The sequence below is a fragment of the Scyliorhinus torazame genome, chromosome 15 (genome assembly GCF_047496885.1).
Source record: "Scyliorhinus torazame isolate Kashiwa2021f chromosome 15, sScyTor2.1, whole genome shotgun sequence".
In the NCBI taxonomy this organism is placed as follows: Eukaryota; Metazoa; Chordata; class Chondrichthyes; order Carcharhiniformes; family Scyliorhinidae; genus Scyliorhinus; species Scyliorhinus torazame.
Window position 1 is genome coordinate 135,343,169 of NC_092721.1, and position 25,071 is coordinate 135,368,239.

The window sequence follows — 25,071 nt, forward strand, 5'->3', positions numbered from 1 at the left end:
GTTAGAGATAGAAAGCCTTTTGAACCTTGGGCTATACAGTGAGGACCAAACTCTCTCTCAGTCTGCCACTTAGCTTTGTGTGAGATCAACTCATTGAACCTCTTTGGGCCCTGTTCCTTACGTAGTTCTCAGGGTTCCTCGGCATAAGCAGGCTAATCAATGCCTAACCAAACATTTCAAACATTCCAACACCCAGGGATTTTATTTGGTTAATGTTTTACTAGCTACACACAAAAAAAGTGGCCTATATTTAAATAAAAAATGTCCTGAAAGAGTCAACTGGTTTGATATGATATAAAATAATGAACTCATGTGACTGCAATAAAAGGATTAAGTAACTAATACCACAGATTAATTTCAAGTGAAGTGATTCAGCTAAGAACTCGGACATTTTCAAACACATTTGAATCACAAAAGCAAATTACTATCACTTAAAGCCAGCTCTGGAAGCTGCAACAGATACTCTGAGACCCTGACTCAGCCTAAGGAGAACACAGAATAATGTGCAGAGAGTGGGCTCCTGATTCAATGCTGGGTGCAAGAGGTGGACAGGAGCAGAGAGGTTCTCTAATCACAGGGAACCAGGAGTTCTTCCACACCGACATTGTAATTGAGGTGGAATCATATGGCTGCCGCAATGTAGCCTGGAGAACAGGAATACAATGCCACATGAGATTCAATGATCTCGCACAAAGGTAAAGGTCAATGATTTCATCTTCAAATACCGTAAATTAGAAATGAACTTCACTAGCCTCAGATACTGCTCATCACTGCCTCATCCCCTTCACTCACCAATCAACAAAATTTGTGTCTCACATCCATGGCTTCATCTCATGCTAAGCACTGCTGCAAGCCCCAGAAATATGCAGTGGTGAAATCGTGGTATCAGAGGGAGCACCCAAACAAGCCTCCAAATTCATCTACCCAATCATCCATGCATCAGGTGTAGATCATGCATGGGACATATCAGCCATCTCAATACCCGCTAATCATCAAACTAGTCTCGAGGGACTATCTAAGGAGAGGAGGATATGTTAATATTGAGGATTAGTTGGTACAATGGAGAAGCAGGAACAAGCAGATTGTCAGCAATATCTCAGGTGGCGTGTTAATATCAGATTGACTAGTGTAGTGGAGGCATGGAAGCCAGCACATAGACCAGCTACAAGTTCACATTAACCATCTAGGATAGTTTTAATTTCCTTTCATGTTCCTTTGTAATGCCAGGCAGGAAACTGAAGTTTATGTCAGTCAATAGTCAAACAAAATAGCCATTATCGGTGTCCAGAAATGCGAACTACAGTTGTGATAGTTCAGGACTTGCAGGGCAAGAAAAGAGTTTGCATCTTCCTTGCTCCCTGGGTTTAAAGCAAAGATAAGATTACAGTTTATATTAAAGGTTCAGGACCAGGATTGAGACTTAAGGAGTGTGGCGATAAGGCAACGGAGGAACGAAACAGATGTGACAGGTGAACGTTGGGTAAGAAATGGGCGATACAGTGGCTAGCACTGCTGACTCACAGCGCCAGGGACCTGGGTTCAATTCCGACATTGGGTGACTGTCTGTGTGGAGTTTGCACATTCTACCGTATCTGCGTGGGTTGCCTCCGGGTGCTCCGGTTTCTTCCCACAGTCCAAAAACATGCAGGCTACGCTTTTGAGGTCCACCAACAAAACAGAAGGAAAACAAACTGAGGGACAAAGCAAAAAACGGCCGCTCCTGTTAGGGGCACTGCCCAAACATAACAAAGATCAATGGAAACTTAAAAGCATCAAATAAGAGTGCAGTTAAAGGGGTCAATAAAACACCCCAAACCGTGCAGTATCCACCGGGCACGGAAGGCCTCGATGGTGCCCATGGACCACGCATGCTCCCTTTCCAGGGACACCAGGCCGTGAATGTAGCCGCGGAAGAGGGGCAGACAGTCTGGCCGATCGACCCCCTCGGTTGCCCGCTGCCTGGACCTATAAATGGCGCGCTTCACCAGGCCCAGGAGCAGGTTCACAGGGAGGTCCTCCACCTTCCCCGCCCCTCTCCGCACCGGGTGCCCATAGATTAGGGGCTGAAGTGCAAACAAAACTCCAGCAAAAGGTTGGTTAGAAAATTAAAAGGGGCGTGCAGCCTAAAACATAGACATGGTCCACGGACTCCACAGGGCCGCAAAAATGGCAGGCTCCTTGGGAGTCCGTGAACCAATGTAATCGGTGATTGTACGTCACTGATGCATACAACACCCTCCATCCCAGGTCCCCAAGATTGAGGGGGAGGACTCCTCCATAGAGGGACCTCTTGTGGGGTCCTCCACCGCCGGATGGCAACAAGGCACGCCATGGCGTGTCCGGAAGACGGGCGAGGGCAAGCAGGTGAAGGGTATGCAGCAGCAGCCTATACAGGAAACCCCTCCATGCAGTGCGAAAAGGCAAGGAGGGCATTTCCGCGAGGCGGCTAGGATTGTGGGGCACCAGCCCCGAAAGAGATTTCGGAACCTGGGGCCATTGTGGAATTCCGTCCGGGCAGGGCTTCGCCCAGACGGGATACCACCGCACACCTGCGCGTCCTCCAAACCACGAATGCCATCGGGTCTGAGCACGACCGTTTTGAGGTCTCAGATGGCATTGGTCACGAGCCGGATGTCCACCACTGCACACTGTGCTAACTCATGGGGATGGAATGCCATCCAGCCCACTCCTCCGCCACCCAGCACGTCCCCGATCCTGGTCACCCCAGCAGCCACAGCTCGCTCCTCCGTCAGTCACTCGAAATGATATTGGTGGAGGTGCGGATTCCCGAGCAGCGGCTGCCTGACAACAGCCACCACTCCTGACAGGGGGAGCTGTGGTGCGAGGCGACCATGTTCCAGACTTTGAGCGGGTCCTGGTAAAAGACGGGCTGCGCCTGCAGAGGGTAACAAAGACCCTGCAGATCAATGAACAGGAGCTGCACGTCATAATTCAGGCCATGCACCTGGCGGAAGAAATGCGTCGCCAGGGCACACCATCGTGGGGGGGGGGGGGGGGGGGGGGGGGGCACAACGTAAAGGTATCGTTGCAGGGTCTGAAGGCGAAAGGTCGCCATCTGGGTGCAAAAGCACACTAGCGTCTGGCCGCCCTCCCTAAGCGGGAGACTCAGAACCTCAGCAGTGACCCAGTGCAGTCTTGTCCCAGAAGAAGTCTACAAGCATTCTCTGGATCTTCTTGACAAAGTCAGGGGGAGGGGTCAAAGTGACCAGCCGGTGCCACAACATGGGAGGCTATCAGCTGGTTTATGACGAGTACTCGACCCCTGTAAGACAGCACTTGGAGCAGTCCTGTCCAGCGTCTCAAGCGAGCGGTGACCTTGGTCTCCAGCTCCTGCCAGTTATCCGGCCAGGATTCCTCAGCCGGGCAAAGATGGACTCCCAAGTAGAAGAGGATAGTCCTCCTCCAGGTGAAAGGCCTGAGCTCCTCTGGAAGGGGGTCCATCTACCACGGACCGACCAGGAGTCCGGAACATTTGGCCCAGTTGATCCTGGCAGAGGACGTGTCGGAGTACACAGCCTGACACTCTCACATTCTCCGCATGTCAGCGGGGTCAGTGAACATGAGGAGCATGTCATCAGTGTAAGCTGAAAGCACCACCTCAACGCCCGGCCCGTGCAGAAGCAGTCCTGACAGCCTCCTCTCTCAAAGCGAAGGGGCGCCGTCAGGGACCCGTTAACCTTAACGAGACACTCTGCGGCAGTGTACAGAAGTCGGATCCAGGCGACAAATTGCGTCCCAAACCCGAATGCTTGCAGAGTCCTGAATAAATATTTGTGATCCACCCCGTCGAACGCCTTCTCCTGATCAAGGGACAGGAAGGAGCTCGACATACCAACCCTCTGGGAATGATGGACCAGGTCCCGGACCAGATGGATGTTGTTGTGGATGGTGTGGCCCAGGTGGATCATGTGGTCCAGCACGGTGTCAAGGCGCAAACAAATTGCCTTGGCGAAAATCTTGTAACCCATGCTGAGGAGGGAGACCGGATGCCAGTTTTTAAGGTGGCGGAGATCCCCCCTCTTTGGCAGCAAGGTAATGGTGGCTCTGCGCCATGAGAGGGGCATCTCCCCGGACGCGATACTTTTCCCCAGGACCCCCGCATAGTCACTTCCCGGGACGGCCTAGAACATCCTGAAGAACTCCACGGTCAGCCCATCCACCCCTGGCTAGGGAAATAGGAAAGGTAGTCAACGGGGAGGGAAACCTGGTGGGGGACCCGGTAGGACTGAACAAGGTGTTTAGGGACTTCTATAGCAAGCTGTACCCCTCGGAACCCCCCACAGGGCCGGAGGGGATGAGGCACTTTTTGGACGGTCTGACCTTCCCAAGAGTAGGTAGGGGGTTGGTAGACGGGCTGGGGGCCCTGATCAGGACCGAAGAAGTACTGGGGGGCCTGAAGGTCATGCAGTCGGGTAAAGTCCCGGGGCCGGACGGATACCCGGTGGAGTTTTATAAAATGTTCTCCGAGATAGCGGGGCCGGTGCTGGCCAGGGTGTTCAACGAGGCAAGACGCGGAGGGGGTCTTACCCCCGATGATGTCACAGGCCACTATCTCACTTATACTGAAACGGGATAAAGACCCGGAGGCATGTGGGTCCTATAGGGCGATCTCTTTGATTAACGCAGACGCTAAGTTACTGGCCAAGATCTTGGCATCTAGAATTGAGGACTGTGTACCGGACGTGATTGCGGAGGACCAAACCGGGTTCGTAAAGGGCAGGCAACTGGTGGCCAATCTAAGGAGGCTGCTCAATGTGATTATGAAGCCCCCGGAGAGCAGGGAGGCAGAGGTAGTGGTAGCAATGGATGCCGAAAAGGCTTTCGACCGGGTTGAGTGGGACTATTTATAGGAGGTGCTGGGACGTTTTGGGTTCGGGGTGGGATTCATTGACTGGGTTAGGCTGCTATATCAGGCCCCAGAGGCTAGTGTGAGGACGAACAGGGTGACATCTGTCTACTTCAGACTGCACCGCAGGACTAGACAGGGTGCCCCCTCTCCCACTGCTGTTTGCGCTGGCGATAGAGCCGTTGGCAATTGCTCTGAGAGCTTCAAGGGACTGGAAAGGGCTGGTCCGGGGGGGGGGGGGAAAAGAGTGGATCATAAAGTCTCGTTATATGCGGATGACCTGCTGTTATACGTGTCAGACCCAATGGCGGGGATGGACGGAATCATGGAAACCCTGAGGGAATTTGATTGGTTCTCAGGATATAAATTGAACATGGCACAGAGCGAGATGTGGGTAGTGCAGACGAGAGGTCAGGAGAGTAGGCTGCCGTTCAGGTTGGTTGGGGAAAGCTTCAGATATTTAGGGATACAAGTAGCGCGAGACTGGGGTAAGTTGCACAAGCTAAACTTGTCCCGGTTGGTGGAGCAAGTGAGGGACGAGTTCAGGAGTTGGGATGCGCTCCCGCTGTCATTGGCGGGGAGAGTGCAGACGGTGAAGATGTCGATTCGTCCGAATTCTTGTTCATGTTTCAGTGTCTCCCCATCTTCATCCCGCGGTCCTTCTTTGAGAGGCTCGATAAAATTATCCTGGGATTTGTTTGGGCTGGAAAGTCCCCACGGGTGAGGAAGGCGATGCTCGAGAGGAACTGAGGGGATGGGGGGGCTGGCGTTGCCGAACTTTAGCAACTACTACTGGGCAGGGAGAGAGATAGAGGATGGCATATGGGCAGACTCTTTTGAGTAGAGTAAACACGACCGCAACATGTGCCAGGCTCAGTCTGATCCAGTTCAAGGTCGTATATTGGGCCGACATGATGGTGGCCCGGATGGGCAAATTCTTTGGGCTGGAGGACAAATTTGCTAAATGTGCCGGAGGACCAGCGAACCATGTACACATGTTCTAGGGGTGTCTTAAACTAAGGGGGTACTGGCAGGGATTCGCAGACGTCATGTCCGGGGTATTGAAAATAGGGTGGTAATGAGTCCTGAGGTGGCAATTTTGGGGGTTTCGGAGGACCCGGGAGTCCAGGAGGAGAACATAGAACATTACAGCGCAGTACAGGCCCTTCGGCCCTCGATGTTGCGCCGACCTGTGAAACCACTCTGAAGCCCATTTACACTATTCCCTTATCATCCATATGTTTATCCAATGACTATTTAAATGTCCTTAATGTTGGCGAGTCCACTACTGTTACAGGCAGGGCATTCCACGCCCTTACTACTGTCTGAGTAAAGAACCTACCTCTGACATCTGTCCTATTTCTATCACCCCTCAATTTAAAGCTATGTCCCCTCGTGCTCGATATCACCATCCGAGGAAAAAGGCTCTCACTGTCCACCCTATCTAATCCTCTGATCATCTTCTACTCCTCAATTAAGTCACCTCTTAACCTTCTTCTTTCTAAAGAAAATAACCTCAAGTCCCTCAGTCTTCCCTCATAAGATCTTCCCTCCAGACCAGGCAACATCCTGGTAAATCTCCTCTGCACCCTTTCCAATGCTTCCACATCCTTCCTATAATGCGGCGACCAGAACTGCACGCAATACTCCAAAGAAAGAGAAAGAGGCCGAAGTCTTGGCCTTTGCTTCCCTGGTAACCCGGCAATGAATACTGTTGGCATGGAGGGACTCAAAGCCCCCAAAGTCTGACTTTCGGACATGGCGAGCTTTCTCGGGCTGGAGAAAATTAAGTTCGCCTCGAGAGGATCGCTGTCAGGGTTCACCCGGAGGTGGCAGCCATTCGTTGACTTCTTCGCGGAGAATTAATCGTCAGTGGGGGGGGGGGGGGGGGGGGGGGGGGGGGGGGGGGTTGGTTAGGTTAGCGTAGAGTAGAGGGTTGCTTAGGCAGGGTCTTGCGAGAAGGGAGCCGATGCTTGCATTGTCTTATTTGCTTTTTGTACCCTACGGTATAATGTTGCTGTTTTATATGCCAAAAATACCTCAATAAAATTGTTTATTAAAAAAAACCAAATGATTACTAACCTGTCCTGTTTTGCTTTCTCAAACACCAGGTATGGGGCATTTTAAGTATCTTGGCTAAGTCAGTCTGATCCTTAAATTTTGCTTTCCTTATTTCTTCAAACCATTGACCAGTTACACCTTTCAACCATAATTTGTCTTGATTTGTCTTCTTGATTTCCCTAAAAATGAAACCAATCATTAGTAGTGTTACAGAGAAAAAAAGTTGCCCCAGCTATTTAAGCTAAATGTTCTTTCCAGAGATGTAAACAATTTCTATCAATCATGTCACCACCTTTGGGTGTTTCAATGATTCTTCAAGTTTCTGTGGATATAGGACATCGGAGAATATCTCTGGTTCTAACACCCAGGTTGCATCAGAAAACTGATTTTTAAATGACTTTCAAAGCTTTTGTTCCATCAAGAGTAGACCAAAATGGAGATGGCAATTTTGGTGACGAGAAAGGAAGAAGCATTTGGAGTCAATTTGCTATCAATATCTGCAGGATTTTTGAGTGCCCAATTTCTATTTCCCAATTAAGGGGCAATTTAGCGCGACCAATCCACCTACCCTGCACATCTTTTTGGATTGTGGGGGTTAGCCCCACGCAGACACAGGGAGAATGTGCAAACTCCACCCAGACAGTGACCCTGGGCCAGTATCGACCCCAGGCCCTCAGCGTCAGGAGGCAGCAATGCTAACCACTGCACAACCATATCTGCAGGATATTTTTCATATCAGAATTATGGACAGAACCACTACTATCAGAGAGACACATAAGTACTTGACGGTTAAATATATTGCACTCAAACTATGACAGGCCATTGCATTTGTTTATTCCAACACAGTTATAGGTTTATAATAATATAGTATAGAAAACATCAATAATACAAAACAAAGCCAGCATTTGTCGTCATTCCCATTGTTAAGACTCTCAATATCACATACATACCATAATCACCTTTTTCCTTGACCTCACAGTGCAGTCAGAATTAAAATTCAGAGTTCCCAGAGTCATGTGTAAATACACAGCTCGGGCGGGATTCTTCCGTACCCAGCAGGGCGGGGAGTCCTGGCGTGATGCAGTGGCGGGAACCACTCCGGCGCGGGCCACCCCCAAGGTGCGGAAGTCTCCGCACCTTTAGGGGCCAAGCCCTCACCTGGAGGGGCTAGGCCCGCACCGGAGTGGTTTCCGCTCCACCGGCTGGCGTGAAAGACCTTTGGCGCCATGCCAGACAGGGCCGAAAAGACTTGGCCGGCCTGCCTAAGTCCACGCATGCGCGGGGGAGGGGGTCCCCCCACGGCACAGGCCCGCCCGCGGATCGGTGGGTCCCCCCCGGAGCCCGCCCGCGCCGCCTGCTCTCGCCGCAAGGTAGGTGGTGTAATCCACGCCGGCGGGAGAGGGTTGACAGTGGCGGGACTTTGGCTCATCGTGGGCCGGAGAATCGCCGGAGGTGGGCCCGCGATTCCCGCCCCCACCCAATCTCTGGTGGCGGAGAATTTGGGACACGGCGGGGGTGGGATTCACGCCAGCCCCCGGCGGGGGGTCGGAGAATCCCGCCCCTCATGTTTATTTTGCATTGTGCCACGGATTACTCCAGTGTGAAGTGAGGATTCTGTACATAAAGCTAAATTTCAAAATGTAGCAGCTACCTTTGATAAGACCATGTTTAAAATGCCAATTAGGAATTGAAAATAGTATTCCCCATTTGATAAACATTCAATGATGTGGCCTCTTTGGGGTTGGAATGGGGCAAAAATACAGGGCCAACATTCAGTAAGGAAATGGTTTACGGTAGGTATTAGGATTTAGCTATATTTGGTTTTACTATATTTGCAGTTGCCTTTTAAATTCCCTTCTGCTTTCAATTAAAGCAATGCTGGATACTGGTTTTGAACAGGTGGATAAATTTCCAGCAACAAACAAGTGCTGGTAATGGAAAGAGGGTGTTGGATGTTACCGTGTTATTCTTGCCTCATGTACTCTCCCGACATGACACAGACATGGGTCTGGAAACAAAGGCAGGAATGACAATCCAGTTTAACTGGTCTCCACCTGACTTTCTGTTACAGCCTATGAATGTGTGTGAGAATGCACACAATAATTAGATGCAAGTCTACCCTAGAGTACACAATCTGTTGGTGATATGTATTCCTCCATATCTGTATGTCCTTCACCAATTTGTTTCCTGGTCACACAAGCTGTCTCAGATTAGCTCAGTGACACATTTATACCATTGCAGGATTATGTAATAATAATCTTTATTTTCACAAGTAGGCTTACATTATAACACTACAATGAAGTTACTATAAAAAGCCCCAAATCACCATATTCCAGCGCCTATTCAGGTACACAGAGAGAGAATTCAGAATGTCCAAATTACCTAACAGGGCTTTTGGGCCCTGCGGGAGGAAACCGGAGCGCTCGGAGGAAACCCACGCAGACATGGGGAGAACGTGCAGACTCCGCACAGACAGTGACCCAAGCCGGGAATCGAACCTGGGACCCTGGCGCTGTGAAGCAACATGCTAACCACTGTGCTACCATGGGAGAATATTCTTTGCATCTTGCCCAGAATTCTGAGTTCTGTGCTGTGACCAGCTGGATTGGTTTCCATTTCTCTTTTGCAGCTGTTTTCTCAAATGCAAACATTTCTTTTCACATAGTGTGATTTACAGATGGAAATTTGACAAATGACAATGCTGCCACATCAAGTTATTACGCTGAACTTGTATTAACATTTTAAATTGAGAAAATTATTCTTTTGGTAATTTTTGTGAGGGCCACGAAGTATCCAGCACGAGTTTTAAGGGTAATAACATTTATTTACAATTATATATAAATATATATATAAATAAATATATATATAAATAAATATATATATAAATAAATATATATATAAATAAATATATATATAAATAAATATATATATAAATATATATATATATAAATAAATATATATATAAATATATATATATATAAATATATATATATATAAATATATATATATATAAATATATATATATATATATATAAATATATATATATATAAATAAATATATATATAAATAAATATATATATAAATAAATATATATATAAATAAATATATATATAAATAAATATATATAAATATATATATAAATATATATATAAATATATATATATAAATATATATATATAAATATATATATAAATATATAAATATAAATATATAAATATAAATATATAAATATAAATATATATATATATATATACAGCTTTATTTATACTAGGAGTTTACTAATGGTTTCTCCGTCCCCCTCATTGGGGAAGCTCATACTCCCACAGGATTGTGGGATTGTCACAGGATTGTGGGATTGTCATTAGTCCCCAGCCAATGGTAAGTAGGCAGGTTATAACATCCATCCCCCCCAAAGTCCAAGGAATCCACCAAAGACCATGGCGAAGGAGGGCGTCGGACTAGTTTTGCCGCAGGCCGGACACCATTTGCACGCGGCGCTGGATCAGGCGGCGTGTAACGAGACGGAGACCGGCGCTTCCGTGATGAACGGCGCAACGGTTGTACATCCACGGCCCGTGGACCCGAGGATTCCCCCTCTGATGCATCCTGTGTCTCCATCTCGGAGTCAGAGTCTGCTTCCTCCGTCATGTCAGCGTCTCTATCTCCATTCGGTTCCGTAACGACCTGCGCAGGCTTCGAGTGAGGCACCAGTGGAAGATTGTTAGGACTACCGTCCCTTGTCTCTTCAGCAGTAGAAATGAGCTCCGGGGGCGGGGAATCTTTTGAGGGGATAGTCTTCTGGACCGTTCAGGTTGGTTGGGGAAAGCTTCAGATATTTAGGGATACAAGTAGCGCGAGACTGGGGTAAGTTGGGGTAAGTTGCACAAGCTAAACTTGTCCCGGTTGGTGGAGCAAGTGAGGGACGAGTTCAGGAGTTGGGATGCGCTCCCGCTGTCATTGGCGGGGAGAGTGCAGACGGTGAAGATGTCGATTCTTCCGAATACATGCTTGCGCTGGAGACAACCCTGGGCTTGCACCTGGTAAGATATAGGGCCCGTTTGGCGAAAGATTACACCAGGAACCCACTGGGCACCACCAGCAAAATTCCGAACGAACACTGGGTCACCGGGCGCAAACTGCCGAATCGGCCGATGCCGAGAAAATCCCTGTTCCTGCCGTTCTTGTGTGCGGCGTACTTTTGAACCAATGTCCGGGAAAACCATACAAATGCGGGTGCGAAGTCTCCGGCCCATTAGGAGTTCTGCGGGAGCTACCCCAGTCACCGCATGGGGGGTGGTCCTATACGTAAACAAAAAGCGAGCCAGTCTCGTGTCCATTGATTCGGAAGACTGCTTCTTTAGGCCTCTTTTGAATGTCTGCACTGTGTACTCTGCCAACCCATTTGAAGCCGGGTGGTAAGGGGCAGTGCGGATATGGCGTATGCCGTTCATCTTCGTGAACCTCGCAAACTCCTCACTCGTGAATGGAGTGCCGTTATCCGTGACCAGCACCTCGGGGAGGCCGTGCGTACTAAACGACAAACGCATCTTTTCAATTGTTGCGCAGGACGTTGTCCCCTGCATCTTATGCACCTCTAGCCATTTAGACTAGGCGTCAATTAATAGAAGGAACATGGATCCTTGAAAAGGGCCTGCGGAAATTGCATGCAAGCGTGCCCAAGGCCGCCCTGGCCATTCCCAGTGATGTAGGGGCGCGGCCGGCGGAAGCTTCTGATGCTCCTGGCAAATGGAGCAGTTTTGGGCCACCTTCTCAATGTCGGTGTCGAGGCCTGGCCACCAGACAACTCCGGGCCAACATTTCATTTTGGTCACACCTGGATGCCCATTGTGCAAGTCTGTTAGTATCAGCTCCTGGCCTTTTTCCGGGACAATTACACGCGTCCCCCACAAGAGGATGCCGTCTTCCACGCTGAATTCTGACAGCTTGGAGGAAAATGCCCGCAACTCGCCTGGGAGCTGTCTATGCTGCCCACCAAACAGGACTATGTGCCGAACCTTTGACAGGACTGGCTCCGTCTGGGTCCACTCACGGATCTGTGATGCCGTGACAGGCAAGGTGTCCATAAAATTTAGGGTTGCAACCACCTCACCAGTCGTGGGGGTCGACATGGGGCCGGTCGATAAAGGCAATCGGCTCAGTGCGTCGGCATTTGCTATCTGCGTACCTGGTTTGTGCTCCAGAGAATACTCGTATGCAGCGAGCAACAAAGCCCCGCGCTGGATCCGTGCGGAAGCAATGGGCGGTATTGGCTTATCCTCTCTGAAAAGTCCCAGCAGAGGCTTATGATCAGTCACGATAGTGAAATGGCGGCCATACACGTACTGGTGGAAGCGTTTCATCGCAAAAACCACTGCCAGGCCCTCCTTCTCGATCTGCGCGTACTTTTTCTCCGCTGCAGTCAATGTGCGGGAGGCGAAAGCTATCGGTCGTTCGGCCCCGTTCTCCATCTTGTGGGACAGGACAGCCCCAATACCATACGGGGATGCATCACATGTGACGAGCAAAGGCTTTCCAGGATCATAGTGGGTTAGGAACCCAGGTGACGACAATTGTTGCTTTACCCGCCGGAAAGCGGTTTCTTGCGGCTGACCCCAAACCCAGGTGTGATTTTTCTTTAGCATAAGGTGCAAAGGGGCCAGCGTAGTTGCCAGATTGTGGAGGAACTTCCCGTAATAGTTCACGAGACCGAGAAAAGAACGAAGATGTGAAGTGTCAGTCGGGGCGGGGGCCTGTTGAATTGCACGCACCTTCTCTGTGACGGGGTGCAAACCTTCACGGTCCACCCGATAACCTAGGTAGACTACTTCCTTTGCCTGAAACACGCACTTTGTGCGACGTAAACGGACTCCAGCCTTCGAAAGGCGTCTAAGGACAGCCTCCAGATTTTCCAAATGTTCCTGCTCCGACGTCCCTGTAATTAAAACGTCATCTAAGTAGACAGCAACACGTGGTAAACCTCTCAAAATGCCCTCCATAACACGTTGAAAAATTGCGCATGCAGAGGATACTCCAAAGGGCAACCGTGTATATTCATACAGGCCCCGGTGTGTATTAATCATTACATATGGCCGGGAGGCAGGGTCCAGCTCCAACTGCAGGTAGGCGTGACTCATATCTAATTTTGTGAATGAGAGTCCACCTGCAAGCTTCGCATAGAGATCCTCTATGCGAAGCATTGGATATCGGTTTAGTCGGGAAGCCGTATTCACTGTAAGTTTATAGTCGCCACACAAGCGAACTGTGGCATCTGGCTTCATTACAGGTACAATTGGTACTGCCCAGTCAGCAAAACGGACGGGCCTGATAATACCCAAACTCTCCAAACGAGTGAGCTCCCCTTCCACCTTCTCGAGCAAGGCGTAAGGCACCGGGCGCGCCCGGAAATAGCGCGGCGTGGCACCTGGTTCGACTTGGATACGGGCTATGGCCCCTTTTATTTTCCCCAAACCAGGCTGGAATACATCTGGGTATCGTCCTAGCACCTCAGTCAACCCTTCAGAAACTGTTTGAAGGATGTGCTGCCATCGCAACCGCAAATGGCGCAACCAGTCCCGACCCAACAGGCTGGGCCCATGGCCGCGCACCACAATAAGTGGGAAACGCCCCTCCTGGCGTCCAGAAACAATAGGGGTCATTGTAGTTCCTGCAATGTCCAGTGGTTCCCCAGTGTAGGTGGCCAACCTGGCCTGTGAGTCGGTTAATGTAAGGGTCTGTGTACCCTGCTTGATGCGGTCGAATGTCCTCTGGGCGATCACGGAGACTGCTGCGCCAGTGTCCAACTCCATCTCAAGCGGGTGGCCATTGACCCGTACTGTCACCTTAATGGGGGCCACACGGGGAGCTGCCACACAATGCAACTGCAGGCAGTCGTCCTCCGTCTCCACGTCCTCAGGAGTAGTCGCCACAGGTTCATCCACATGGAAGGTATGGCCCCTGGGCTGGTCCCAGTTACGGCCCCTGGGCTGGTCCCAGTTTCGGTCGGAACGACGGCCCCCAGGACCGCCGTCCGTGACGGGGTCGGCGCCTACAAGTCTGACACGGACATGGCTCCTCATCCATTGGTTCTGTAGAAGGCTCCCTTCGGGGAGGAATGTCCGACGGCCATTGGCGTCGGTCCGGACGTTGCCTCGTCCAAGGTACCACAGGAGTGCGGGGGGACGTTTTCGGAAGGAAGGGGTTGCGCCCCAAGGCATGCACTTCCATTCCCTGTAGCTCCTGCACTCCTCGTTCTGCGCTCTCTCGGGACAATACTATTTGAATGGCCTGTTGAAAAGTCAATGTTGGCTCAGCTAACAACTTTCTCTGGGTGGCCGCATTGTTAATACCGCAAACCAAACAGTCGCGTAACATTTCTGACAAGGTCTCACCATAGTCACAGTACTCCGCAATCCTGCGTAGCCTGGATAGAAAATCGGCAAGGGATTCTCCAGGGGTCCTCTCAGCGGTATTAAACCGATAACGCTGGACTATCGTGGACAGGGTTGGGTTCAAATGTTGCCCCACTATATTCACAAGTTCATTAAACGTTTTGGTGTCCGGCGCAGCTGGGTACGTAAGGCTCCTAATCACCCCAAACGTATGCGGGCCGCAGGCGGTGAGAAATATGACCACCTGGCGCTCGTTTTCGGTGATATTGTTTGCCCGGAAATAGTAACGCATCCGTTGTGTGTACTGGTTCCAGCTTTCCAGCGCAGCATCAAAAACATCCAAACGTCTGTACAGAGGCATGGTATAATAGAAAACAACTTCCAACCTGTATCCAACAAAAATTTCTGGGAGGTGGCTTCAGCAGTGTAGGCAGCTATTCACTTTAACCTTCGTCGCCAGTTTTGTGAGGGCCACGAAGACTCCAGCACGAGTTTTAAGGATACAAAGTAATAACATTTATTTACAATAACATATATATATATATATATATATATATATGTTATTGTATCAGCAGCAGCAACTTCCCTTGCTGCACACTGCTTCCTGCTGGTTCCTAAACTGGCCAGCTTTATTTATACTAGGAGTTTACTAATGGTTTCTCCGCCCCCCTCATTGGGGAAGCTCATACTCCCACAGGATTGTGGGATTGTCATTAGTCCCCAGCCACTTTAAGATTATACAAATAAAGTGTACTGGACAGGATATAAAGGAAATTTGAACTAGACAAACAAGATAAAAGACTAAAAAGGTGATAACGACCCCACCCAGTCCCATTAGACAAAAGTTTTTAAAAAAACACAATTCTTCACACATTCTCCTGAAAGAAATCTCTTAAATTTAATGAAACCACCAAATTCCACCACACAGTGAAGTATACTTTTTCCAGAAAATGACACAAAAGCCTATTAATTAACATAATGAACAACAGACTGAGAAGGATTAATATTTCTCTCTGCCCTGAGGTAATACAACAAGGATTACTTGTGTTTATAGAATGGGTGCAATTTAACAGAAAAGTTTCTAAGTGCCATCCGTGGTTGGTTTTGTTGGGAGGCGGGTTTCCCACCATCATCTAACGACACTTTAGACACTTTTCTGGGGCCTGGGGAGTTTCTCACCAGTTTAGCCTACACTTCGAATTTTTTTCATCACTTGGGAGCTGAACTCCGATCGGGCTGCCATTTTGAAAGGATGCCCCAATCTCTAAGTGAGCTTGTGAGAATTAATGGGGGAATGGAAGGTCCCGGGATAGGAGCCACTCTGTTTGTCAGTCTAACACCCTCTCCCAATTCCTTACAGATACATGTATTTTGAACACTGCGAATAGGCACAAAGTGCTGCTGGTAGGCTGGGCGACCAGACACCAGCAGCAGCAGTGTCTGCAGAGGCTGGAGGCGATGGCCCACCTCACACCCCAAGGACCAGCCGCCCATCAGGCCATGGTGAGCTCAGAGGGGTAGGTCCACAACAGCCTAGGGTGTATAGGCGTCAGATAACGATAACGAACAGTGTGTGCCGCAGGAGGCTCTGCCTCAACAAGGAGGTGGTGCAGCACCTGTGCCATGCCCTCGCAGTTTTGGCAGCGCGTGGAGGAAGAGGACACATGTTCTCTGAGTCCATCAAGGTCGCCGCAGCCCTGAACATTTACTCTGCGGGCTTGAGCGGGGATGTCCGTTTGCCCAGGCGGAAAACTAGATCAACATGGACATCCACCAAGCCCAACAAGATACCCAGGCAGCAGGTTTCTCCACCATTGCTGGGTTGCCCCAGGATTAGGGACTGATGCCTTGCGTGCACTGGGTCAGCTGGGAGTGCCCTACATTAACAGGAAGGGGTTCCACTCTCTGTACATACAGCTCGTGTGTGACCACAACATGAAGATCATGCATGTATGTGCATGCTTCCCAGGGAGTGTGCATGACAGCTACATCCTGGGGCAATCAGACATCCCCTTCCTCTAAGAGGACCACCCCAGGATGGCCAGTTGGCTCTTGGGGGATAAGGAGTACTCGCTGAGGACCTGGCTAATGATGCCAGTACGGACTGGAGTCTGAAGCGGAGACCCAATACAACGAGGTCCATGTGACCACTCGGGCTGTCATTGAGCGGTGCACGGATTGCTCAAAATGCAGTTCTGATGCCTCGATCGCTCCGGTGGTGCCCTGCAGTACACCGCCCGGAGGGCTGCTAGCTTTGTGGTGGTCTACTGTGTCCTCCACAATCTGGCACAGCACAGCAGTGGAATGATGTGCTGGAGCTGGAGGATGAGGAACATGTAGCTACCTCTGAGGAGGAGGAGAATGAGGGGGCACCAGACCAGCAGCGGCTGGAGGACGATCCCGGGGATGAACTGAAGGACCAGTCAGAGGCTGCAGGACAGGTGGCAGTGGCGAGGGTCTGGCAAGCTCATTCCATGGAACGGGTCCGAGTTGGCACCCCACGGTCTCTCTTCCCGCTCGGTACCCATTAAGCCCTGGAGTTCACCTTGGGATGAGAGGGCAGCTGGTTCGAGCCCAGCGTCATCTAGCTCTGCCAGCCCTGGTAGTTCCCCAATGTTTGCACCATTGTCCCAACGCCCTTGGCTATGCTCTTCAATGATTGGGACATGCTTTGCAGTGCAGTGCCTCGGCAATGCCCACCTGCAACTGGGAAAGCTCCGCAACTCCAAGGCCATTCCCATCTGAAAGCAGGACATGTCCTGCAGCACATCATCAAGGTCAGCCTGGTACTGGGACACATCCCCATCAAGTCGGATATCACCGACTGTGCTACGTCTTGGACACCTTCACTAATTCTGCTGACTTTGTGCACCACGTTCTCCACTGCGATCGCCACCCTAGCAGTGTTGGCCTCGGTGCCACGCATTGCCGGCAACATCTCCTGTGCCCGTAGCCTCTGGGACTCCTCCAATTGGCTAGGGACCTGCTGGAGTGTCACTCACATCTCCCTCTGAATGTCCGGCTGCTCCCTAAAGTCTCCATCAGATCCGGGATAGCCAGGTCCATAGGCTCAGCATCTGGCTGGGACTCAGCTGTGTCCTCGGATCAAGCAGACCTCCGACTGCTGTCTCGCCCGGGCGCTGTTGCCTCCACCTGATGCACATCAGCAACTGTGTGGTGCTCATCAAATTGTGCCCCGGAAGCCTGTCCACTAACTTTGCCCACCGAGGCGTGTGTCTCTGCACTGGAGGATGGGGATGACAGCTTTAATTCGTCGATTGTGACATCTTCGGAGCACTCCTCCAAGATGGTTCATGGAAGGCAGGTGAGGGGACCACCCCGGATAGGCCGGCCCTGGAGGACCTGCGGGAAAATGATCACGTGGTCAGTGGGAGGGATGGGTCAGTCTGAATAGCAATAAGAACTCACGTTTGACAGGTCCACTGGGCGGGGCCTGGTGGACCCTCACCTCTGTTGTTTGTGCCAACCTCCGCATTGGTGACCACTCGGTCCTCAGACACCCTTCACCTCCAGGGCCAGTTATATCCTGCATCCCTCCGCCGGCAATTGTGGGAGAGCTTGCCCCGCGGAGACACAGAGAGGACTTTGTTAGCCGCACGTGTCGTTCACAGTAGTGAGGTGTGAAGGAAGGGTTGGAGGGGGGGATTTGAAGTGCGAGAGGGTGGAGGGGGGGGGGGGGGGGGGATGGTGTCACTGCACCCGTGCTGCCTGGTGTAGGTCGTTGACCTTCTTGCAGCACTAAAGGCCAGTCCTCCTGGTCTCGCTTCCCGAGCAGACGGCTGCTGCCACTTCATCCCAGGTGGCACTGGCCTCCAGGATCCTTGGGAGAACAGGACATCCTTCCTGGCCTCGACCACATCTAGGGGACTGTCCAGGTCTCCGTTTCCAAACCTTGGGGCTGGTCTTATCGGCACCATGGTTGCGAACTGAATGGGGTTGGCTGTGCAAGAGCTGTTTAAGTGCTGCTCGACCTTGACAGCGGGGGACTGGCGAGCGGGGTCCCGGAGAATTGGCTGGCGAGCCTTTATTTGCAGAGTGAAGTCCGTGGGGCATCGTAAGTGGACCAATTAACATTGAATAGCATTGCTAGCCTCACCGGACTAAATGCCGGAAGCTTGTGACAGTTCCTGTTCAGAAATCTTTCTGGAGAATCGCGCCCGTAGCCACTTATTTGGGCTCTGTGGAGTCACTGGGGATCCGAACTCAGATATCGGGTTGCCATTTTGAAAGGTTTCCCCTCACATCCCCCTCCCATGGGCAATGTTCCCCCTTCACACATGGGCATTTCCCCACACCCAGGCACCCTCGCACTGCCACCTTGGCAGTGCCAAGGTGCCTGAGTTCTAGGGAGAGTGCCAGCGGCCACCAGGGGTATTGCTTGAGCGCAACATGGCCAGTAGACTGCGCCCAAGGAATGCAGCTGCCCAATAACTGGTCTGTGTGAATTTTCCTTGACATTGGGGACTGAAGGTTAGAAATAAAGCAGTAAAGTAGTAAAGCATCACTGACAAACTGGGCACTGGAAGCCTGGGGTATATTTTATCATAAATTCTGGAAACAGTTCTATAATCAAAATATACAGAAGATGCAATTCCAACAAATCTCATAATTAAAACCGTCTGCTTACAAAATAGGGTGGGGAAAGGAGAGGAATCAGACAAGGAGCCGCTCCCCTACCACCATTAGCAGGCTATGCAACATCATCCTCATTTGGCGGCACTAATGACAATAGTAATTGCACCTCAAGTATTGCATTGGCTGTAAATTTTGGAGATGGTCCTAAAAAGCACATGTCTAACTGCAAGTCTTTTTTGTCTCTCCTGGAAGTGACATTGGGTGCATAATATGGGGAAGTACACTATAATAAGATCCAAATGGCAGAATCATAGCATGTTGTGTATTTAGAATCATTTGTAAACTAGCGACCAAAGGCGTAAGGAACATAAAAGTCCTGACCACAGGGCTGCTCAGGTTGCACCTTGACAAAAAACCACTGCATCTCCTTCCAAATCTTCTCTGTAAAAGGTATATTCCAGGAGGAGCGGACAATTGTCTCTTCCCCACCATAGCCCCTTGGAGGCAATTTTCCTGACAAAATGTACCCAACATTGCTCTCACCCTGATGGTCACCATTGCGTGCTCTCATCCTGATGGTCACCATTGTGTGCAGCTGAATTAAGCTGTTCATAGCTTAATTGGTACGCAAATGCTAAGTGTCACTACATTCTGAGGTTCTAACTGAACCCAGTGTTGCAGTGGATGCAATGGAACACTCCATTCAGTTAAACCATAGACTTGAAACGTTAGCACCCTTCTCTCTCCATAGATGTTATTAGATCTGCTGCAATTGTCCAGAATTTTCTGTTTTTGTTTCAGATTCCAGCATTTGTAGTAATTTGCTTATATCTTCATGATTATTGTAAATATTAGCTCTAATTTAAGTGTAATGAGTAACATACAGTTTTGGAAGAAACTGATTTGGTTTGTTAGGTAATGCCAACTTTGAAACATTGTGTAATGTACATTTTATGAATAAAGTATCTTTTTGGAAAAAATATCCCCAGTATCCAGTGTTGTTATAAACTGCCAAGGGAGCAGAATTCTTCCAATACCATCACCCCATACATGGAAGTAATTGACCTTTTAGCAATTTACCACAGCAACTTAGCTAAGAAGCAGAACTTAGTATGGGGAAAGGGGTGGTCGGCACACATTTGCAGTCTTGTTATTCAATGTTCCAGGATGTTATTTTTTTTTTTTTTTAATTAATTTTTCTGTGGGATGTGGGATTCATTGGCTAGGTCAGCATTTGTTGCCCACCCCTAATTGCCATTGAGAAGGTGGTGGTGAGTTGCCTTTTTGAACTGCTGCAGTCCATGTGATGTAGGTACACCCGTTAGGGAGGGAGTTTGAGGATTTTGACCTAGTGACGGTGAAGGAGCAGCAATATATTTCCAAGTTAGGATGGTGTGTGACTCGCGGAAGGTTAGCACTGCTGCCTATGGCACTGCGACTCAGGTTCAATCCTGGCCCCGGGTAACTGTGCAAATGGAGTTTGCACATTCTCCCTGTGTATGCATGGGTTTCACCCCCATAACCCAAAGATGTGCAGTTTAGGTGGATTGGCCACAATAAATTGCCCCTTAATTGGAAAAAAATAATTGGGTACTCTAAATGTATTTTTTAATAAAGGATGGTGTGTCAACGGCAATTTACTTGGAGGGGAACCTTCAGGTGGTGGTGCTCCCAGGTATTTGCTGCCCTTGTCCTTCTAGGTGGTAGTGGTCATGGGTTTGGAAGGTGCTGTCTGAGGAACATTGGTGAGTTCCTGCAGTCCATCTTGTAGATGGTAACATTGCTGCTACGGTGTGTCAGTGGTGGAGGGACCAAATGTTTATGGAAGGGGTGCCAATCAAGTGGGCTGATTTGTCCTGGATGGCATCGAGATTCTGGAGTGTTATTGGAGCTGCACTCATCCAGGCAAGTGGATAATATTCCATCACAGTCCTGACTTGTAGGTGGTGGACAGGCTTTGGGGAATCAGGATGAGTTCTGGCCAGGATTCCTAGCCCCTGACCCTGTTGTTGTAGCCAAAGTATTTATATGGCTAGTCCATAGAGTTTCTGGTCAATGGTGACCCCCAAGACATTGATATAATGGGTAGAGGTATGTTTTCCTAATGCAAATATTTATCCACATCATAGTGACTTTTTACAAGTGCAGGATCTGCATTCTGGAAACAGTGGCTGTAATCAGTGATGCTGTTTTGTTGATCTTATGGGTGGGGAGAATACACACTGGAGGAGTTAGTGAACCGATAGAATTGCAAGTATCCAGGAGTTGTCATTCTGGGTGCGGAGACTCTGCCTGCGGAGACACACTCAACTGAAAGAATGTGGAGACGGTCTAAATATCTCCTAGCACGCACCTCACTCAGGTCAAAGGTTAGCCAGATTGGTGACATTATTTACATTGTTATTTGCTTATATTCATGTGGCATTTTAATGGTAATATTAGTTGGTTTGTCAAGTCCCCAAGATTAAATTTCCTTTTATCATCATGTTGTAATGTCACAGTCTGGAGACTGGAAGATTGATGGGAGACTTTACAACATGTTCTCACATTCACTTTCATGGGTTATGGGTAAATCAATGCTTTCGGCGCTTTTGTTTGGTCACCTGGAATAGGTCCTTTTCCAGTTGGTCGGTATTTTACTGTTAAATTTTGGTTCTCTTCCGTTTCTGGCATCGAAGCGGACAAGATCACTCGATTTCAAAATGAGACATTTAAAAAATGAGACTGGGGACACACTTCAAATCGGGCAATCGATGCGCCATTGCGTTATTAGAGTATTTCCAGCATTTATTTTATTATTTACTTAGAACAAAAAAGGTAAACCGCGGGGACTTCCGAGTGCGGCGATGACCAGCTGAGTCGCACGTTTCGGCACCTCCCGTTGGAACGGACTTTTGGGCTCTTATTAGGAGCCCCAACGGCAATTTTTGACGGCTAAAACCATTGTGCGGTGATATAGAAGGGAATCCCCCCGGATATATATGGAGAAAGAAGAGAGTAGTGGCTGGATTGCAGAGGATCCTCAGGCGCAGCGGCAAGGAAGGGAAGCACAAAGCAAGGTGGCGGCGGAAGGAGGCCGTTCGGTGTGCCCGGAACAGCAAGAGTTCCTGCGGCGCTGTGTGGAGGAGCTGAAGAAGGTGTTGGCCCCGATGCTACAGGCGATTGAAGGGCTAAAGGAGGCACAGAAGACCCAGGAGTTGGAGCTTCGTGATGTGAAGGCAAAGGCTGCTGAGAATGAGGATGAAATACAGGGCCTGGTGGTGAAGACAGAGACGCACGAGGCACTGCATAAAAGGTGTGTAGAGAGGCTGGAAGCCCTGGAGAATAACTCGAGGAGGAAGAACTTAAGAGTTTTGGGTCTTCCCGAAGGTGCAGAGGGGGCGGACGTCGGGGCATATGTGAGCACATTGCTTCACTCGTTAATGGGACCGGAGGCCTCAACGGGCCCCTTGGAAGTGGAGGGAGCATATCGAGTCCTTGCGCGAAGACCAAAGGCAGGAGAAATACCTCGAGCCATAGTGGTGAGGTTTCACCACTATAAGGACAGGGAGATGGTCCTGAGATGGGCGAAAAAGACACGGAGCTGCAGGTGGGAGAATGCGGTGATCCGCGTGAACCAGGATTGGAGTGCGGAGGTGGCGAGAAGGAGGGCGAGTTTCAATCGGGCCAAGGCGGTGCTACATAGAAAGAAAGTTAAATTTGGAATGCTGCAGCCAGCGAGACTGTGGGTTACACACCAAGGGAAACATCACTACTTTGAGACGGCAGAAGAGGCGTGGACATTTATTGTAGAGGAGAAGTTGGGCTAGACTGGAGAGAGAAAGAGTTTCTGTAATAAAGTAGTGGTGGGATTGTATGGGACGGGGAAGGGGGGGGGGGGGGGAATTTTCTCTATTCCCCTCGTTGGGGGGGGGGGGGGTATGGTGAACTGTGGGCGCGGGTGGGGAAGGAGAGGGGGTAGGAGAGAGGGAGCTGCGCCATTAGGGGCGCGGCCGAGTGGGAAACGCGGGCTTTGCTCCCGCGCTATGGTAATTGCGGCGGGAAAGGGAGCGCAGGAAGGAGGGGGCCTCACACAATGGGGGGCCTAGGATAAACGGGGGAAGCCGAGGTCAGCCAGAGTTTGCTGACTTCTGGGAGTAACATGGGGGGAGCAATTACGCTAGAAAGGGATCTAGCGGAGGGGGGGGGTTAACTGGGTTGCTGCTGCTAAGGGAAAGGGGGAGCTGTTATGGGGCGGGGTGGTCGGGACGAGAGGACACCGTCGGGGGGACAAACAGGAGCGTGGGAACCGGGTGAGGAGCTGGTCTAAAAAAAGGGGATGGCTAGTCGACATGGGGGGGGTGGGTAAAGAGCCCCCCGACCCGGTTGATCACGTGGAATGTGAGAGGGCTGAATGGGCCGATTAAGAGGGCAAGGGTACTCGCGCACCTAAAGAAATTAAAGGCAGATGTGGTCATGCTACAGGAGACGCATCTGAAACTGGCGGATCAGGTCAGATTACGTAAAGGATGGGTGGGACAGGTATTTCATTCGGGCTTGGATGCGAAAAATAGAGGGGTGACTATATTAGTGGGGTAACGGGTAGTGTTTGAGGCGAGGACCATAGTAGCGACAGTGGGGGTAGATACGTGATGGTTAGTGGCAGATTACAAGGGGAAGCGGTGGTCCTGGTGAACGTATATGCCCCGAACTGGGATGATGCAAACTTCATGAAGCGTATGCTGGGGCGTATCCCGGACCTGGAGGCAGGAAAGTTGGTAATGGGGGGAGATTTCAACACGGTGCAGGATCCAGGACTGGACCGGTCCAGGTCTAAGACCGGGAGGAGGCCGGCAGCGGATGTATCGAAAGGTACCTGGAGATTAACGATGATGGAGAGGTTCAGGTGGGAGTGATCTGGGAGGCACTGAAGGCAGTGGTTAGAGGGGAGCTGATATCTATTAGGGCACATAAGGGGAAACAAGAGAGTAAAGAGAGGGAGCGATTGTTGAGAGAAATTTTGAGGGTGGATAGGCAATATGCAGAGGCTCCGGATGAGGGACTGTACAGGGAAAGACGAAGGTTGCATATGGAATTTGACTTGCTGACTACGGGCAGGGCAGAGGCACAATGGAGGAAGGCACAGGGAGTACAGTATGAGTACGGAGAGAAGGCGAGCCGGTTACTGGCCCAACAATTGAGGAAGAGAGGGGCAGCGAGGGAGATAGGTGGGGTGAGGGACGAGGAGGGCGAGATGGAACGGGGAGCAGAGAGGGCGAACGGGGTGTTTAAGGCATTTTATGAGAGGCTATATAAGGCTCAACCCCCGGAAGGGAAGGAGGGAATGATGCACTTCCTGGATCAGCTGGAATTCCCGAAGGTGGAGGAGCAGGAGAGGACAGGATTGGGAGCACAGATTGAGGTGGAGGAGGTGGTAAAAGGGATTGGGAGCATGCAGGCAGGGAAGGCCCCGGGACCAGATGGGTTCCCGGTGGAATTTTATAGGAAATATATGGACCTACTAGCCCCGCTTCTGACAAGAACCTTTAACGAGGCCAGGGAAGGGGGGACGTTGCCCCCGACGATGTCAGAGGCGGGTCTTACAGGCCTATCTCCCTTCTGAATGTAGATGCCAAGCTCTTGGCCAAGGTGATGGCGACGGGGATAGAGGATTGTGTTCCAGGGGTGGTTCACGAGGATCAAACTGGGTTTGTTAAGGGGAGACAGTTGAACACTAATATACGGAGGCTGCTAGGTGTGGTGATGATGTCCCCGCCAGAGGGAGAGGCGGAGATAGTGGTGGCAATGGACACTGAGAAAGCATTTGAGAGAGTGGAGTGGGATTACCTGTGGGAAGTGTTGAGGAGATTTGGATTTGGAGAGGGGTTTATTGAATGGGTTCAGCTTTTATATAGGGTCCCGGTGGCAAGCGTGATCACAAACAGGCAGCGATCTGATTACTTCAGTCTATATAGAGGGACAAGACAAGGGTGTCCCCTGTCCCCGATACTGTTTGCGTTGGCAATTGAGCCACTGGCCATAGCGCTGAGAGGCTCTAGGAAGTGGAGGGGAGTACTTAGGGGAGGAGAAGAGCACCGGGTGTCATTATACGCGGATGATTTGTTGCTGTATGTCGCGGACCCAGTGGAGGGGATGCCCGAGATAATGCAGACACTCGG

The 25,071-nt window shown here is 50.2% G+C and overlaps 1 protein-coding gene across 2 annotated transcripts in view; it reads right to left on the reverse strand.

Moving 5' to 3' along the window:
* The window catches only part of LOC140391842 (uncharacterized), a 101,392-nt gene that overhangs the window by 42,692 nt on the left and 33,629 nt on the right, over window positions 1–25,071 (reverse strand). For both annotated transcript variants that reach the window (XM_072476792.1, XM_072476791.1), the window contains exon 2: window positions 6,950–7,107. In XM_072476792.1, coding sequence (XP_072332893.1) covers window positions 6,950–6,989 — 40 coding nt within the window. In that variant the 5' untranslated portion in view covers window positions 6,990–7,107. The remainder of the gene's footprint in view (window positions 1–6,949; window positions 7,108–25,071) is intronic.